The sequence below is a fragment of the Coregonus clupeaformis genome, chromosome 27, assembly GCF_020615455.1.
Source record: "Coregonus clupeaformis isolate EN_2021a chromosome 27, ASM2061545v1, whole genome shotgun sequence".
Lineage (NCBI taxonomy): Eukaryota > Metazoa > Chordata > Actinopteri > Salmoniformes > Salmonidae > Coregonus > Coregonus clupeaformis.
Window position 1 is genome coordinate 43,172,888 of NC_059218.1, and position 17,408 is coordinate 43,190,295.

The 17,408-nt window shown below is 47.7% G+C and overlaps 1 protein-coding gene across 1 annotated transcript in view; it reads left to right on the forward strand.

The window, feature by feature from the left end:
• vps36 (vacuolar protein sorting 36 homolog) overlaps positions 1–17,408 on the forward strand; it is a 61,592-nt gene that overhangs the window by 36,552 nt on the left and 7,632 nt on the right. Inside the window, exons 10-12 of the mRNA XM_041851501.1 lie at positions 4,704–4,769; positions 16,156–16,220; positions 16,797–16,881. Coding sequence (XP_041707435.1) covers positions 4,704–4,769; positions 16,156–16,220; positions 16,797–16,881 — 216 coding nt within the window. The remainder of the gene's footprint in view (positions 1–4,703; positions 4,770–16,155; positions 16,221–16,796; positions 16,882–17,408) is intronic.

Genomic DNA, 17,408 nt, shown 5'->3' on the forward strand with positions numbered 1-17,408 from the left:
AGACATGCTGCTGGCACCACTAGAGGGAGGGAGGGAGGGAGGGAGGGAGGGAGACATGCTGCTGGCACCACTGGAGGTAGGGAGGGAGGGAGGGGAGACATCCTTTTGGCACCACTAGAGGGAGGGAGGGAGGGAGGGAGGGAGGGGAGACATGCTGCTGGCACCACTAGAGGTAGGGAGGGAGGGGAGGGGAGACATGCTGCTGGCACCACTAGAGGGAGGGAGGGAGGGAGGGAGGGGAGACATGCTGCTGGGCACCACTAGAGGGGGAGGGAGGGAGGGGAGACATGCTGCTGGCACCACTAGAGGGAGGGAGGGAGGGAGGGAGGGGGAGACATGCTGCTGGCACCACTGGAGGTAGGGGAGGGAGACATGCTGCTGGCACCACTAGAGGGAGGGAGGGAGGGAGGGGAGACATGCTGCTGGCACCACTAGAGGTAGGGAGGGAGGGGAGACATGCTGCTGGCACCACTAGAGGGAGGGAGGGGAGGGGAGACATGCTGCTGGCACCACTAGAGGGAGGGAGGGAGGGGAGATATGCTGCTGGCACCACTCAGAGGTAGGGAGGGAGGAGGGAGGGGAGACATGCTGCTGGCACCACTAGAGGTAGGGAGGGAGGAGGGAGGGGAGACATGCTGCTGGCACCACTGGAGGTAGGGAGGGAGGGGAGACATTCTGCTGGCACCACTAGAGGGAGGGAGGGAGGGGAGACATGCTGCTGGCACCACTAGAGGGAGGGAGGGAGGGGAGACATTCTGCTGGCACCACTAGAGGGAGGGAGGGAGGGGAGACATGCTGCTGGCACCACTAGAGGGAGGGAGGGAGGGAGGGGAGACATGCTGCTGGCACCACTAGAGGGAGGGAGGGAGGGGAGACATGCTGCTGGCACCACTAGAGGTAGGGAGGGAGGGGAGACATGCTGCTGGCACCACTAGAGGGAGGGAGGGGAGGGGAGACATGCTGCTGGCACCACTAGAGGTAGGGAGGGAGGGAGGGGAGACATGCTGCTGGCACCACTAGAGGTAGGGAGGGAGGAGGGAGACATGCTGCTGGCACCACTAGAGGTAGGGAGGGGAGGGGAGACATGCTGCTGGCACCACTAGAGGTAGGGAGGGAGGGAGGGAGACATGCTGCTGGCACCACTAGAGGTAGGGGAGGGAGGGGAGACATGCTGCTGGCACCACTAGAGGTAGGGAGGGAGGGAGGGGAGACATGCTGCTGGCACCACTAGAGGTAGGGAGGGAGGGAGGGGAGACATGCTGCTGGCACCACTAGAGGTAGGGAGGGAGGGGGAGACATGCTGCTGGCACCGCTAGAGGTAGGGAGGAGGGGAGACATGCTGCTGGCACCACTAGAGGTAGGGAGGGAGGGAGGGGAGACATGCTGCTGGCACCACTAGAGGGAGGGAGGGGAGACATGCTGCTGGCACCGCTAGAGGTAGGGAGGGAGGAGGGGAGACATGCTGCTGGCACCACTAGAGGTAGGGAGGGAGGAGGGGAGACATGCTGCTGGCACCACTAGAGGTAGGGAGGGAGGAGGGGAGACATGCTGCTGGCACCACTGGAGGTAGGGAGGGAGGGAGGGGAGACATGCTGCTGGCACCACTAGAGGTAGCGAGGGAGGGAGGGGAGACATGCTGCTGGCACCACTGGAGGTAGGGAGGGAGGAGGGGAGACATGCTGCTGGCACCACTAGAGGTAGGGAGGGAGGGAGGGGAGACATGCTGCTGGCACCACTGGAGGTAGGGAGGGGAGACATGCTGCTGGCACCACTAGAGGTAGGGAGGGAGGGAGGGGAGACATGCTCCTGTCACCACTAGAGGTAGGGAGGGGAGACATGCTGCTGGCACCACTAGAGGTAGGGAGGGAGGGAGGGGAGACATGCTGCTGGCACCACTAGAGGTAGGGAGGGAGGAGGGGAGACATGCTGCTGGCACCACTAGAGGTAGGGAGGGAGGAGGGGAGACATGCTGCTGGCACCACTAGAGGTAGGGAGGGAGGAGGGGAGACATGCTGCTGGCACCACTAGAGGTAGGGAGGGAGGAGGGGGAGACATGCTGCTGGCACCACTAGAGGTAGGGAGGGAGGAGGGGAGACATGCTGCTGGCACCACTAGAGGTAGGGAGGGAGGAGGGGAGAGGTGGCACCACAGAGGGAGGGAGGGAGGAGGGGAGACATGCTGCTGGCACCACTAGAGGTAGGGAGGGAGGAGGGGAGACATGCTGCTCGCACCACTAGAGGTAGGGAGGAAGGGAGGGAGGGAGGTAGGGAGGGAGGGAATTCACTGCTCGACTGAGGGACCTTACAGATAATTGTAAGTGTGTGGTACAGAGATGAGGTAGCCATTCAAAAATCAACTTATCTTGTGACTTGGTAAGCAAAACTTTACTCCTGAACTTATTTAGGCTTGCCATAACAAAGGGGTTGAATACTTATTGACTCAAGACATTTCTGTTTAGATTTTTAATTAATTTGTAAAGATTCTAAAAACATAATTCCACTTTGACATTATGGGGTATTTTTGTGTAGGCCAGTGACAAAACATCTAAATTGTAGACCGTAACGCAACAACATTTGGAAAAAGTGAAGGGATGTGAAGGCACTGTAGTTAGCAATTGCGCTAACGCTAGTTGGCAACTTCCTTCAAACTGAACGCAGAGACATAAAAATGGTATGAACGGGTTCATCTGACTCTGGGGAGGTAGATAAAGGACCTCATTGCCAAAATCCTGAACTATCCCTTTAACCCATAACAGTCTAAGCTGGTGGGGTCTACTAAGCTATATGGAATTGTTTTAAGAAGGTCATACCAAGGATCGTTTTGCTATTTGATTTAGAATTTTAAGTCCCTTTTTAAGTATAAAAATATAAATTTTATCCCAATTTTTTTTGGCCTTTACTGCTATTAGCCCATACAAACGCATTGAATAACATATTCACTACATGGAACAACAGATAGTCCTTACTGCTATTAGCCCATACAAACACATTGAATAACAGATTCACTACATGGAACAACAGATAGTCCTTACTGCTATTAGCCCATACAAACACATTGAATAACAGATTCACTACATGGAACAACAGATAGTCCTTACTGCTATTAGCCCATACAAACACATTGAATAACAGATTCACTACATGGAACAACAGATAGTCCTTACTGCTATTAGCCCATACAAACACGTTGAATAACAGATTCACTACATGGAACAACAGATAGTCCTTACTGCTATTAGCCCATACAAACACATTGAATAACAGATTCACTACATGGAACAACAGATAGTCCTTACTGCTATTAGCCCATACAAACACATTGAATAACAGATTCACTACATGGAACAACAGATAGTCCTTACTGCTATTAGCCCATACAAACACATTGAATAACAGATTCACTACATGGAACAACAGATAGTCCTTACTGCTATTAGCCCATACAAACACGTTGAATAACAGATTCACTACATGGAACAACAGATAGTCCTTACTGCTATTAGCCCATACAAACACGTTGAATAACAGATTCACTACATGGAACAACAGATAGTCCTTACTGCTATTAGCCCATACAAACACATTGAATAACAGATTCACTACATGGAACAACAGATAGTCCCCCCTAAAAAAAATCTAAAGGAAGTTAGTTCTGAAGTGTCTGTCCTATATCTGAGAGAGATGAAAGATCAGGAAACTTTTTTTTTTTTAACTTGTATTTAATCCCTTATTTTTGGCACTAAACAAAACAACCGACATGTTCGTGAGAGACGTATTAATGTGAAGCCCAAACTGTTCGGATGCTAAAGACAGAAGTTGGCAGATCGTCTGTACCGTCTTCAGACCAATCCCAAGATGCTTTTGGGGGTCGTAGAGGAAAACGGAGAACACCATTGTGTTCGTGAGAGTCTCATCGTCTCGATAGTTTTGTAGGCCAAACCGCTCCGACGCTACAGACGTATTTTGTGACGCTACAGCCTATTTTGTGAGAAGACCGATTTTTGGGGATGTCTCATGGTCTGACAAATACCGCTCTAGCTCTGCCACCTTTCACCGCAGGAAGTGTGACATCGGAGGATGTGGTGGATTGAGACGCATTCCAATGCAAAAAAAAACATATCTCTAGTTTAAACGGATGGATTTTGATGGGGATTTATGTATTACGCTAATTACATTTCCGCGGGGGCACGGACATCGACCTTAGGTTAAACATGAAGAGTTTTCACCATATACTCTGGTGGATAGTCCAGTGAAAATCATAAGCGTTCACATTTTGTGTTACAAAGTGGGATTAACATGTATTTAATTGTCATTTTTTGTCAACGATCTACACAATGTGAAAGTGGAAGAAAAAGTAATGTAAAAATGTATGTATTAATGAAAAATAAAACGCTAATATATCTCGATTAGATACTGTAAGTATACATGTTAGAAACACCTTTGACAGCAATTACAGCTGTGAGTCTTTCTGGGTAAATCTAAGAGCGTTCCACACGGACTGTACAGTATTTGTCCATTATTCTTTTTAAAAAATTCTTCACGCTCTGTCAAGTTAGTTGTTGATCACTACGCCACTCCAGAACTTTAAATGTCTTATTGGTAATCAACTCCAGTGTAGATTTGGCCTTCTTGTAGGTTAAATATGTCTGTCTCTGTCCCTGTCTCTCTCTGTCCCTGTCTCTCCCTGTCCCTGTCCCTGTGTAGGAGCGTGGTGGGATGATGGTCCTGACTGAAGTCTACTGTCTGGTCAACAGAGCTAGGGGAATGGAGGTGAGCTGACCAGGCGATCAGAGACACACACTGACCAGGCGATCAGGGGGGGGTTAGAAGGATTACTTTATCCTATCCCAGGTGTTCCTTAAAGAGGTGGGGTTTCAAATGTCTCCGGAAGGTGGTGAGTGACTCCGCTGTCCTGGCGTCGTGGGGGAGCTTGTTCCACCATTGGGGTGCCAGAGCAGTGAACAGTTTTGACTGGGCTGAGCGGGAACTATGCTTCCGCAGAGGAAGGGGAGCCAGCAGGCCAGAGGTGGATGAACGCAATGCCCTCGTTTGGGTGTAGGGACTGATCAGAGCCTGAAGGTACGGAGGTGCCGTTCCCCTCACTGCTCCGTAGGCAAGCACCATGGTCTTGTAACGGATGCAAGCTTCAACTGGAAGCCAGTGGAGTGTGCGGAGGAGCGGGGTGACGTGAGAGAACTTGGGAAGGTTGAACACCAGACGGGCTGCGGCATTCTGGATGAGTTGTAGGGGTTTAATGGCACAGGCTGGGAGCCCAGCCAACAGCGAGTTGCAGTAATCCAGACGGGAGATGACAAGTGCCTGGATTAGGACCTGTGCCGCTTCCTGTGTAAGGCAGGGTCGTACTCTCCGAATGTTGTAGAGCATGAACCTACAGGATCGGGTCACCGCCTTGATGTTAGCGGAGAACGACAGGGTGTTGTCCAGGGTCATGCCAAGGCTCTTCGCACTCTGGGAGGAGGACACAACGGAGTTGTCAACCGTGATGGCGAGATCATGGAGCGGGCAGTCCTTCCCCGGGAGGAAGAGCAGCTCCGTCTTGCCGAGGTTCAGCTTGAGGTGGTGATCCGTCATCCACACTGATATGTCTGCCAGACATGCAGAGATGCGATTCGCCACCTGGTTATCAGAAGGGGGAAAGGAGAATACACTATACATACACTACACATACACACATAGTCTCTGTTCTATTAGGATTGGTAATATCTGCCACACTAACAGGTACTATGTTGAAGTTTGAAGAAGTCAGACTAAACCTGTCTAATTCTACTTAATTTGACCTAATTCAGTTCTCCCCATTGACGACCGTTGGTGAGCAGGCAAGAGGTGAGGTCTTTGCCAGAGCCCCGTTGATGGGCATAGCATTGTAGATCAGCTCAGAGATACTGGTCGGTCACACACACATCACTGATTCCATTATCAATGGTGGTTATGATTTAACATTATATGGTAAACACAGTGATCAGGCTGGTTCCACCAGGCTAGGTTATGCCCTGGACATTATATGGTGAACACAGTGATCAGGCTGGTTCCCCCAGGCTAGGTTATACCCTGGACATTATATGGTGAACACAGTGATCAGGCTGGTTCCCCCAGGCTAGGTTATGCCCTGGACATTATATGGTAACACAGTGATCAGGCTGGTTCCACCAGGCTAGGTTATGCCCTGGACATTATATGGGAACACAGTGATCAGGCTGGTTCCACCAGGCTAGGTTATGCCCTGGACATTATATGGTGAACACAGTGATCAGGCTGGTTCCCCCAGGCTAGGTTATGCCCTGGACATTATATGGTGAACACAGTGATCAGGCTGGTTCCACCAGGCTAGGTTATGCCCTGGACATTATATGGTGAACACAGTGATCAGGCTGGTTCCACCAGGCTAGGTTATGCCCTGGACATTATATGGGAACACAGTGATCAGGCTGGTTCCACCAGGCTAGGTTATGCCCTGGACATTATATGGTGAACACAGTGATCAGGCTGGTTCCCCCAGGCTAGGTTATGCCCTGGACATTATATGGTGAACACAGTGATCAGGCTGGTTCCACCAGGCTAGGTTATGCCCTGGACATTATATGGTGAACACAGTGATCAGGCTGGTTCCACCAGGCTAGGTTATGCCCTGGACATTATATGGTAAACACAGTGATCAGGCTGGTTCCACCAGGCTAGGTTATGCCCTGGACATTATATGGTGAACACAGTGATCAGGCTGGTTCCACCAGGCTAGGTTATACCCTGGACATTATATGGTGAACACAGTGATCAGGCTGGTTCCCCCAGGCTAGGTTATGCCCTGGACATTATATGGTAAACACAGTGATCAGGCTGGTTCCACCAGGCTAGGTTATGCCCTGGACATTATATGGGAACACAGTGATCAGGCTGGTTCCACCAGGCTAGGTTATACCCTGGACATTATATGGTAACACAGTGATCAGGCTGGTTACACCAGGCTAGGTTATGCCCTGGACATTATATGGTGAACACAGTGATCAGGCTGGTTCCCCCAGGCTAGGTTATGCCCTGGACATTATATGGTGAACACAGTGATCAGGCTGGTTCCACCAGGCTAGGTTATGTCCTGGACATTATATGGTAACACAGTGATCAGGCTGGTTCCACCAGGCTAGGTTATGCCCTGGACATTATATGGTAAACACAGTGATCAGGCTGGTTCCACCAGGCTAGGTTATGCCCTGGACATTATATGGTGAACACAGTGATCAGGCTGGTTCCACCAGGCTAGGTTATACCCTGGACATTATATGGTGAACACAGTGATCAGGCTGGTTCCACCAGGCTAGGTTATACCCTGGACATTATATGGTGAACACAGTGATCAGGCTGGTTCCCCCAGGCTAGGTTATGCCCTGGACATTATATGGTAAACACAGTGATCAGGCTGGTTCCACCAGGCTAGGTTATGCCCTGGACATTATATGGTGAACACAGTGATCAGGCTGGTTCCACCGGGCTAGGTTATGCCCTGGACATTATATGGTGAACACAGTGATCAGGCTGGTTCCACCAGGCTAGGTTATGCCCTGGACATTATATGGTGACACAGTGATCAGGCTGGTTCTACCAGGCTAGGTTATACCCTGGACATTATATGGTAACACCGTGATCAGGCTGGTTCCCCCAGGCTAGGTTATGCCCTGGACATTATATGGTGAACACAGTGATCAGGCTGGTTCCACCAGGCTAGGTTATGCCCTGGACATTATTACATTTACATTTACATTTTAGTCATTTAGCAGACGCTCTTATCCAGAGCGACTTACAGGAGCAATTAGGGTTAAGTGCCTTGCTCAAGGGCACATTAACGTCATTTAGCAGACGCTCTTAGCCAGAGCGACTCACAAATTGGTGCGTTTCACCCTATAGCCAGTGGGATAACCACTTTACAATTTGGGGGGTTAGAAGGAATACTTTATCCTATCCCAGGTATTCCTTAAAGAGGTGGGGTTTCAAATGTCTCCGGAAGGTGGTGAGTGACTCCGCTGTCCTGGCGTCGTGAGGGAGCTTGTTCCACCATTGGGGTGCCAGAGCAGCTAATAGTTTTGACTGGGCTGAGCGGGAGCTATGCTTCCGCAGAGGAAGGGAGCCAGCAGGCCAGAGGTGGATGAACGCAATGCCCTCGTTTGGGTGTAGGGACTGATCAGAGCCTGAAGGTACAGAGGTGCCCGTTCCCCTCACTGCTCCATAGGCAAGCACCATGGTCTTGTAGCGGATGCGAGCTTCAACTGGAAGCCAGTGGAGTGTGCGGAGGAGGGGGGTGACGTGAGAGAACTTGGGAAGGTTGAACACCAGACGGGCTGCGGCATTCTGGATGAGTTGTAGGGGTTTAATGGCACAGGCAGGGAGGCCAGCCAACAGCGAGTTGCAGTAGTCCAGATGGGAGATGACAAGTGCCTGGACCAGGACCTGTGTTCATTATATGGTGAACACAGTGATCAGGCTGGTTCCACCGTGCTAGGTTATGCCCTGGACATTATATGGTGACACAGTGATCAGGCTGGTTCCACCAGGTTAGGTTATGCCCTGGATATTATATGGTGAACACAGTGATCAGGCTGGTTCCACCAGGCTAGGTTATGTCCTGGACATTATATGGGAACACAGTGATCAGGCTGGTTCCACCAGGCTAGGTTATGTCCTGGACATTATATGGGAACACAGTGATCAGGCTGGTTCCACCAGGCTAGGTTATGCCCTGGACATTATATGGTAACACAGTGATCAGGCTGGTTCCACCAGGCTAGGTTATGCCCTGGACATTATATGGTGAACACAGTGATCAGGCTGGTTCCACCGGGCTAGGTTATGCCCTGGACATTATATGGTGAACACAGTGATCAGGCTGGTTCCACCAGGCTAGGTTATGCCCTGGACATTATATGGTGAACACAGTGATCAGGCTGGTTCCCCCAGGCTAGGTTATGCCCTGGACATTATATGGTAAACACAGTGATCAGGCTGGTTCCACCAGGCTAGGTTATGCCCTGGACATTATATGGTGAACACAGTGATCAGGCTGGTTCCACCAGGCTAGGTTATGCCCTGGACATTATATGGTGAACACAGTTATCAGGCTGGTTCCACCAGGCTAGGTTATGCCCTGGACATTATATGGTGAACACAGTGATCAGGCTGGTTCCACCAGGCTAGGTTATGCCCTGGACATTATATGCAGCTAAGAAGTAGAAAATGATTGTCAGTTTACATAAATGATGTTTCACAGTATTGTTATCAACTGTATCAAAGTAATGAAGTGGGTTACCTTCTGTATTTGGACAAATGATGAGCCTGTGAACACTGTTATCGCTGACAGGTGAAGGTCGCTGGGCGGATACTTGCCAACATGTGGCTGACTGTTCCATTCATAGGAACGCTCACAGAAAGGGCATGTCTGCATGATGCTGATGAGGGCCCCCTGTATGGAGCCAGATACCTGCCAAAAAGGTTGAACGTACGTAGCGTTAGGATCGTAAGAAAATCAATGCGTGAAACATGAAACGTAAACGTGAAATTTCATCTGCGAACGTACAAACACCATGTTACGATTAGGGACTAACGTTTTAGGCTCGAGCAAATCATGTGTTGCAATTCTGACGTACGATAATACCTTTCAGAGTTTTTTTTGGGCAGTTTCATCTCACCAACAAAACAAACATACAGCAAACGGCCTGTGAGGAGTGCTAGCATAACACCGTATAGAAAAATGGAAGTCAGTGAAAACAAAAAGAGGTGTCCTGCACGTTTTCAAGTTAAAAGTCTCCATTCTCTATTACTCCTCAGTTGAGTTTACTTCACATTTTAGGTAGCTAATGTAATGGATTTGTTTGCCAGCGCAAGTCTAGATAGCACTAGCTGTATTATGCCTACAGCAGTGAAGTTATGTATGAAAATGTATGCACTCACTAACTGTAAGTCGCTCTGCTAAATGACTAAAATGTAAATGTAAAAATGTACGTTTCAGTCCACTACGTGTATCTCTACAGCGTGGGCATATCTCTGGGTGACGTGGACATCCCCATGCATGCAGCTTATCAAAATATGACTAATTCAATATTGCACCATCCCATTCTCTGGGCTTTGCCAAAGCGGATTCTGTAGGAGGGGGTTCATATGAATTTAAAATAATTTGACATGAACATGGGAGAGGTTAAACGTAGGCTGAGTCTGGCATAAGCTTATTCTCACACTTTACAATGACTCTGTTGCAGTGGTCTTAGCTAGTCTCCGTACTGGCTATTCCAGCCATCGCGACGCCGCTGCCCAGTTGAAGAGCTTGTGATCTCCATGCAGCACCACAGCACCATGCGCCTTCGGAAAAACACCTCTCGGTCTCAGAAGATGCCCTTCTGAAGGCATGCAGCCCTAGTCATTATACCCTAATGTACAGTGCCTTGCAAAAGTATTCATCCCCCTTGGCGTTTTTCCTATTTTGTTGCATTACAACCTGTAATTTAAATGGATTTTTATTTGGATTTCATGTAATGGACATACACAAAATAGTCCAAATTGGTGAAGTGAAATGAAAAAAATAACTTGTTTCAAATAATGCTAAAGAATAAATAATGGAAAAGTGGTGAGTGCATATGTATTCACCCCCTTTGCTATGAAGACCCTAAATAAGATCTGGTGCAACCAATTACCTTCAGAAGTCACATAATTAGTTAAATAAAGTCCACCTGTGTGCACTCTAAGTGTCACATGATCTGTCACATGATCTCAGTATATATACACCTGTTCTGAAAGGCCCCAGAGTCTGCAACACCACTAAGCAAGCGGCACCATGAAGACCAAGGAGCTCTCCAAACAGGTCAGGGACAAAGTTGTGGAGAAGTACAGATCAGGGTTGGGTTATAAAAAAATATCCAATACTTTGAACACCCCACGGAGCACCATTAAATATATTATTAAACAATGGAAAGAATATGGCACCACAACTAACCTGCCAAAAGAGGTTCCGCCCACCAAAACTGACGGACAAGGCAAGGAGGGCATTAATCAGAGAGGCAACAAAGTGACCAAAGATAACCCTGAAGGAGCTGCAAAGCTCCATAGCGGAGATTGGAGTATCTCTCCATAGGACCACTTTAAGCCGTACACTCCACAGAGCTGGGCTTTATGGAGGAGTGGCCAGAAAAAAGCCATTGCTTAAAGAAAGAAATAAGCAAACACGTTTGGTGTTCACCAAAAGGCATGTTGGAGACTCCCCAAACATATGGAAGAAGGTACTCTGGTCAGATGAGACTAAAATTTAGCTTTTTGGCCATCAAGGAAAACGCTATGTCTGGCCAAACCCAATATATCTCATCACCCCGAGAACACCATCCCCACAGTGAAGCATGGTGGTGGCAGCATCATGCTGTGGGGATGTTTTTCATCGGCAGGGACTGGGAAACTGGTCAGAATTGAAGTAATGATGGATGGCACTAAATACAGGGAAATTCTTGAGGGAAACCTGTTTCACTCTTCCAGAGATTTGAGACTGGGATGGAGGTTCACCTTCCAGCAGGACAATGACCCTAAGCATACTGCTAAAGCAACACTTGAGTGGTTTAAGGGGAAACATTTAAATGTATTGGAATGGCCTAGTCAAAGCCCAGACCTCAACCCAATTGAGAATGTGTGGTATGACTTAAAGATAGCTGTACACCAGCGGAACCCATCCAACTTGAAGGAGCGGGAGCAGTTTTGCCTTGAAGAATGGGAAAAGATCCCAGTGGCTAGATGTGCCAAGCTTATAGAGACATACCCCAAGAGACTTGCAGCTGTAATTGCTGCAAAAGGTGGCTCTACAAAGTATTGATTTTGGGGGGGGTGAATAGTAATGGACGCTCGAGTTTTCTGTTTTTTTGTCTTATTTCTTGTTTGTTTCACAATAAAAAATGTTTTGCGTCTTCAAAGTGGTAGGCATGTTGTGTAAATCAAATGATACAACCCCCCCTAAAAATCCATTTTAATTCCAGGTTGTAAGGCAACAAAATAGGAAAAATGCCAAGGGGGGTGAATACTTTCGCAAGCCACTGTAGGCCTATTTGCCTACTAGCCAAATAAAGTGCAGAGCATGCTCTGCAACTCATCATTCCAACATATTTGAACATTTTAATTCATCTTTCAGTCAGTAGGTCATCCATTCAGTCATTTCAGTTACAATAGGAACTAAATCAAAAAGAATAGAACAGTCTTATCAACAACAACACAAATATTTTAATCCATGTGTGTATTCAAAATTATCTAAATTCTCCAAAGTTCTTTAGCCTGTCACTTTAATAATTCAATGTTTTAATTTAGGCCTATCCAAAATAAAAAATAAAATAGGCCTTCAACTTGTAGGCATTTAGTCTATCAATCTAGAATAATAATAATAATTTAAGAACTGTTTGTATTATAGGCTCCCCTTAACAAGAGCCCGTAGCTCACAGGCCTCGAAGACCAGCCTCTAAATACATTTTAAACCAAACAGTTGAAGAAGCAGGTGCAGTGGCTGATGGGGAAAAACAGATCTGGCACTAAGAAAAGGCTATAGATAGTATTGAGTCTCGTGGTCCTCTGTAGCTCAGCTGGTAGAGCACGGCGCCTGTAACGCCAAGGTAGTGGGTTCGATCCCCGGGACCACCCATACACAAAAAACAATTATGCACGCATGACTGTAAGTCGCTTCGGATAAAAAGCGTCTGCTAAATGGCATATTATTATTATTATTGACCATTTGGGACCCCTTGGCTATTTCGCTCAGGACAGGTTACAGCCAATCATTTAATCAATATTTTGTTTTCTCGTGTATTGATATGGATATAGCCTCTGCGTGATGGGGGTTGTGCAACGCAACTGGCTATAACAAGCCTACAGACAGAGTGGAATTCACAAATACAACAGTCACAAATGCCTAATATGAGGCCTACAGTCCGTGATTCATTAGATTACGTGATCACCACAGTAGCCCCATAGGCCGTTTAAATAACCCACAACAGCATGGCCTATTTAGATAGCGTAATAGGCCTGGCCTAAATCATATTTCCTTTCTATGTTGCAGCTCAGGCGGTTATTCTAGACAAGGCTCTTCTGTGTCTTTATCATTCTCACACAAGTCATTTGCTGAAGCCTTTACTACTCCATCTACTGGTATAAAAGTCCGTATTGAATGTAGTTCTAAAACAAGCTCTAGACTTTTATTTTGGAAATGAAAACCGGAAGCTGCAAAAGCAACTCTTTAACGTCTGGGCTAGAGTTGGTTTGATTGACTAGCTAACTTTGACTAGCTACGTTCGGTTCATTGTCCTTTGCCACATTGCTGAAGAAAGTTTGTACGCATAAAAAAGATCTGTAACCGAGTGAAGGGAGACGTAAAGTATGAATTGAACGTGTAAATGTTCGTTCATAGTCGTAACATCGGGTTTGTACGTTTTATAGATCTATTTTAACGTTTACGTTTCATGTTTCACGCATGGCTTTTCTTACGATCCTAACAATTTACGTATGGATTTTCTTACGATCCTAACAATTTACGTATGGATTTTCTTACGATCCTAACAATTTACGTATGGATTTTCTTACGATCCTAACAATTTACTTTTGGATTTTCTTACGATCCTAACGATACGTACGTTCAACCTTTTTGGCAGGTATCTGGCTCCATACGGAGGTCCTCATCAGCACCATGCAGACGGCTGGTCAGACCTCGCTGGTCTTCTCTATACTGCATGTTCGGCTGCAAACTGGACATCTCTCGAACATCTGCAGCAGGCGTGTCCTTTTTCATAGGAGTCGAGCAACAACGGGGGAGGTGTCACAAGGGTACTTGTGTCGCATGACATACTTTTATTCTGAAGTCTTGCCTGACGAGCTGTGAAAAATGTTATGATACCCACCTCTGCTCCTTCTGGTAGGTCCAGTTCATGACCAGGGGATCAGTCTGGCAGCCAACTGGGAACTTTGTCTGACAGAAAAACAGGGTCAACCATTGTCATCATCCCCTCAGTTATAAACACAGCTCGAGAAATAACGTCATCTCGTTTGGAAAAGCTAATTCTGTGTTTTACAGATGTAGACTGACTGGCTCCGGATTGGATTAGATTCAGGCCGGTGACGCCGTTACACTATGCAACCAATTTTAACATGTTTTGCTATGGCCCTGGGCTGGTTTGAGTTTGTTGCTACTAGTTAGTACGCTGAGTCAGCTAGCACCACCATAGCTGCATCCAATATTTATTTGTGCCCTAGACCTGGGTTGCACCTCAGAGGCTAATGTCACTCTTCTAAATTACACTAACTTACAGTGGCATGGAAATACGATGACATTGCTAAAGCAGGCAAATAATTAGTAGGAAACAACTTTGCCATATTATGATGTCGTCAAATTTACTTTAGAGCGATGGGAATGTTGCCGTTATTGTGACTAGCAAAGTTCATAAACAATAGCTAGCAATGCTAATATTAGCTAGCTAAAAATACAGTGGTCCCCTCAATCTTAGTTAAGCTGGCTAAAGTTCTACAGCATCTAAAGTCAATCATGACAAAAGGTTTTCCTGCTAATTATAGTGTAAGCTATAAAAACAACACTTCTACTAATTTGTAAGTCGCTCTGGATACGAGCGGGCAGATGGCAGACGGCATTGTGTGGCATTGTGTGGGCGAGCGATTTGCTGATGTCAACGTTGTGAACAGAGTGCCCCGTGGTGGCGGTGGGGCTATGGTATGAGCAGGCATAAGCTACAGACAACGAACACAATTGCATTTTATTGATGGCAATTTTGAATGCACAGAGATACCGTGATGAGATCCTGAGGCCCATTGTCGTGCCATTCATCCACCGCCATCACCTCATGTTTCAGCATGGTAATGAACGTCCCCGTGTTGCAAGGATCTGTACGCACTTCCTGGAAACTGAAAATGGCCTGCATACTCACCAGACGTCATCCATTAAGCATGTTTGGGATGCTCTGGATTTATGTGTATGACAGCCTGTTCCAGTTCCCGCCAATATCAGCAACTTCGGAACAACATTCCACAGGCCACAATCAACAGCCTTATCAACTGTATGTGAAGGAGATGTGTCGCGCTGCATGAGGCAAATGGTCACACCAGATACTGACTGGTTTTCTGATCCATGCCCCTACTTTCTTTTTAAAGGTATCTGTGACCAACAGATGCATATCTGTATTCCCAGTCATGTGAAATCCATAGATTAGGGCCTAATGAATGTATTTCAATTGACTGATGTCCTTATATGAACTGTAACTCAGTAAAATCTTTTGAAATTGTTTTGTTTTATATTTTTGTTCATAATAAACCTCCCTATTCTTCCTCCTTCTCTCTCCTCTTTTCCTCCTCCTCTCTCCTTCTCTCTCCTCTTTTCCTCCTCCTCTCTCCTCCTCTCCCCTCTTTTCCTCCTTCTCTCTCCTTCTCTCCCCTCTTTTCCCCCTTCTCTCTTCTCGTCTCTCCTTCTCTCCCCTCCTCTCTCCTCCTCTCTCCTTCTCTCTCCTCTTTTCCTCCTCCTCTCCCCTCTTTTCCCCCTTCTCTCTCCTCGTCTCTCCTTCTCTCCCCTCCTCTCTCCTTCTCTCCTTCTCTCCCCTCTTCTCTCCTTCTCTCCCCTCCTCTCTCCTTCTCTCCTTCTCTCCCCTCCTCTCTCCTTCTCTTTCCTCCTCTCCCCTTCTCTCTCCTTCTTTCCCCTTCTCTCTCCTCCTCTCTCCTTCTCTCCCCTTCTCTTCCCTTCTTCTCTCCCGTTCTCTTTCCTCCTCTCCCCTCCTCTCTCCTCCTCTCCCCTCTTTTCCTCCTTCTCTCTCCTCGTCTCTCCTTCTCTCCCCTCCTCTCTCCTTCTCCCCTCTCTCTCTCCTTCTCTCCCCTCCTCTCTCCTTCTCTCTCCTCTTTTCCTCCTCCTCTCTCCTCCTCTCTCCTCTTTTCCTCCTCCTCTCTCCTTCTCTCCCGTTCTCTTTCCTCCTCTCCCCTCCTCTCTCCTCCTCTCCCCTCGTCTCTCCTCCTCTCCCCTTCTCTCTCCTCTCTCCTTCTCTCTCCTCTTTTCCTCCTCCTCTCTCCTTCTCTCTCCTTCTCTCCCGTTCTCTTTCCTCCTCACTCCTCCTCTCCCCTCCTCTCTCCTCCTCTCTCCTCCTCCTCCTAGTTGCTATCTCCAGAGGATTTGGTGAATGCCTGTAAGATGTTTGAGTCGCTGAAGCTACCACTGAGGTCAGTGTGTGTTTGAGTGTGTGTCTGTTTGTGCATATGTGTGTCATAGAGGAATCGGCCGAGCTCTTCCTGTTTGACTTCCTGTTGTTGGAGGCTGTTTCCTGTGGCCGTGTCACTTCCCGTCCCTTCCCAAAGATTCAAAAGAAAACAGAGAACTCCGAAATGCCACCCTATTCCCTATATAGTGCACTACTTTAGACCATGGCCCCTAGTGCACTATATAGTGGATAGGGTACCATTTGGGACACATCCCTGGTCCTTCTACTTAACTTGCTTAAAATGAAAACCTGATCTAGTGTTAAAGCAACAGACCTCGCTGAGGAAAACTGTCTTCTACGATCCTCACTGTGTTACTCTACCAACTCCCTGTTACAATTCATTTTCCTGCTAACTCTTTTTCCTCCTCCCTTCTCTTTCCCCCCTTTTTATCTTCTCTCTCCCCTCCCTCCCTCCCTCCCTCCCTCCCTCCCTCCCTCCCTCCCTCCCTCCCTCCCTCCCTTCCTTCCCCTCCATCCCCCCTCTCCCTTCCTTCCCCTCCATCCCCCCTCTCCCTTCTTCCCCTCTCTCTCTCTCCAGGTTGCGTATCTTTGACAGTGGTGTGATGGTGGTTCAGTTGCAGTCCCACAGTGAGGAGGAGATGATCTCCTCGGCCCTGGACAACGTAAGAATCACAACACGTTTACATTTAACATTTTAGTCATTTAGCAGACGCTCTTATCCAGAGCGACTTACAAGTTAGTGAGTGCATATTTTTTGTTTTTTCAGTGAGTTGGTGCTGCTAGTGATAGACAAATGAGAGGAACTGGACCTGGGGCTTTCCCACCCGGACCCGATATATGCATAAATAAAATTAATCAATTTTGAGACCTGTTCCGAACGGACCCGAGGACAACTACACCCGTTCCGTAAAGACCTGGTCGGATCCAGACCCGTTCCGATCCGAGTGAGGGAAGCAGCAGAAGAAAAAAATTGTTAAGCTACTTTATTAAGCGGAGCTGATAAGGCCCGAGAGGCGGGAGAGAGAGGTGGCGCTCTAGTAGGCGGGGAGGGAGGGAGTGACACGGAGCAGGGAGGGAGAGATCGCAACCAACCAAACCGAATCGCACTATAGTAGACTAATAGCTGCCTTGGTTATTTATCATCTAATATGATTAAATAGTACCTGTCTCCCTGTCTTGACTAAATCAA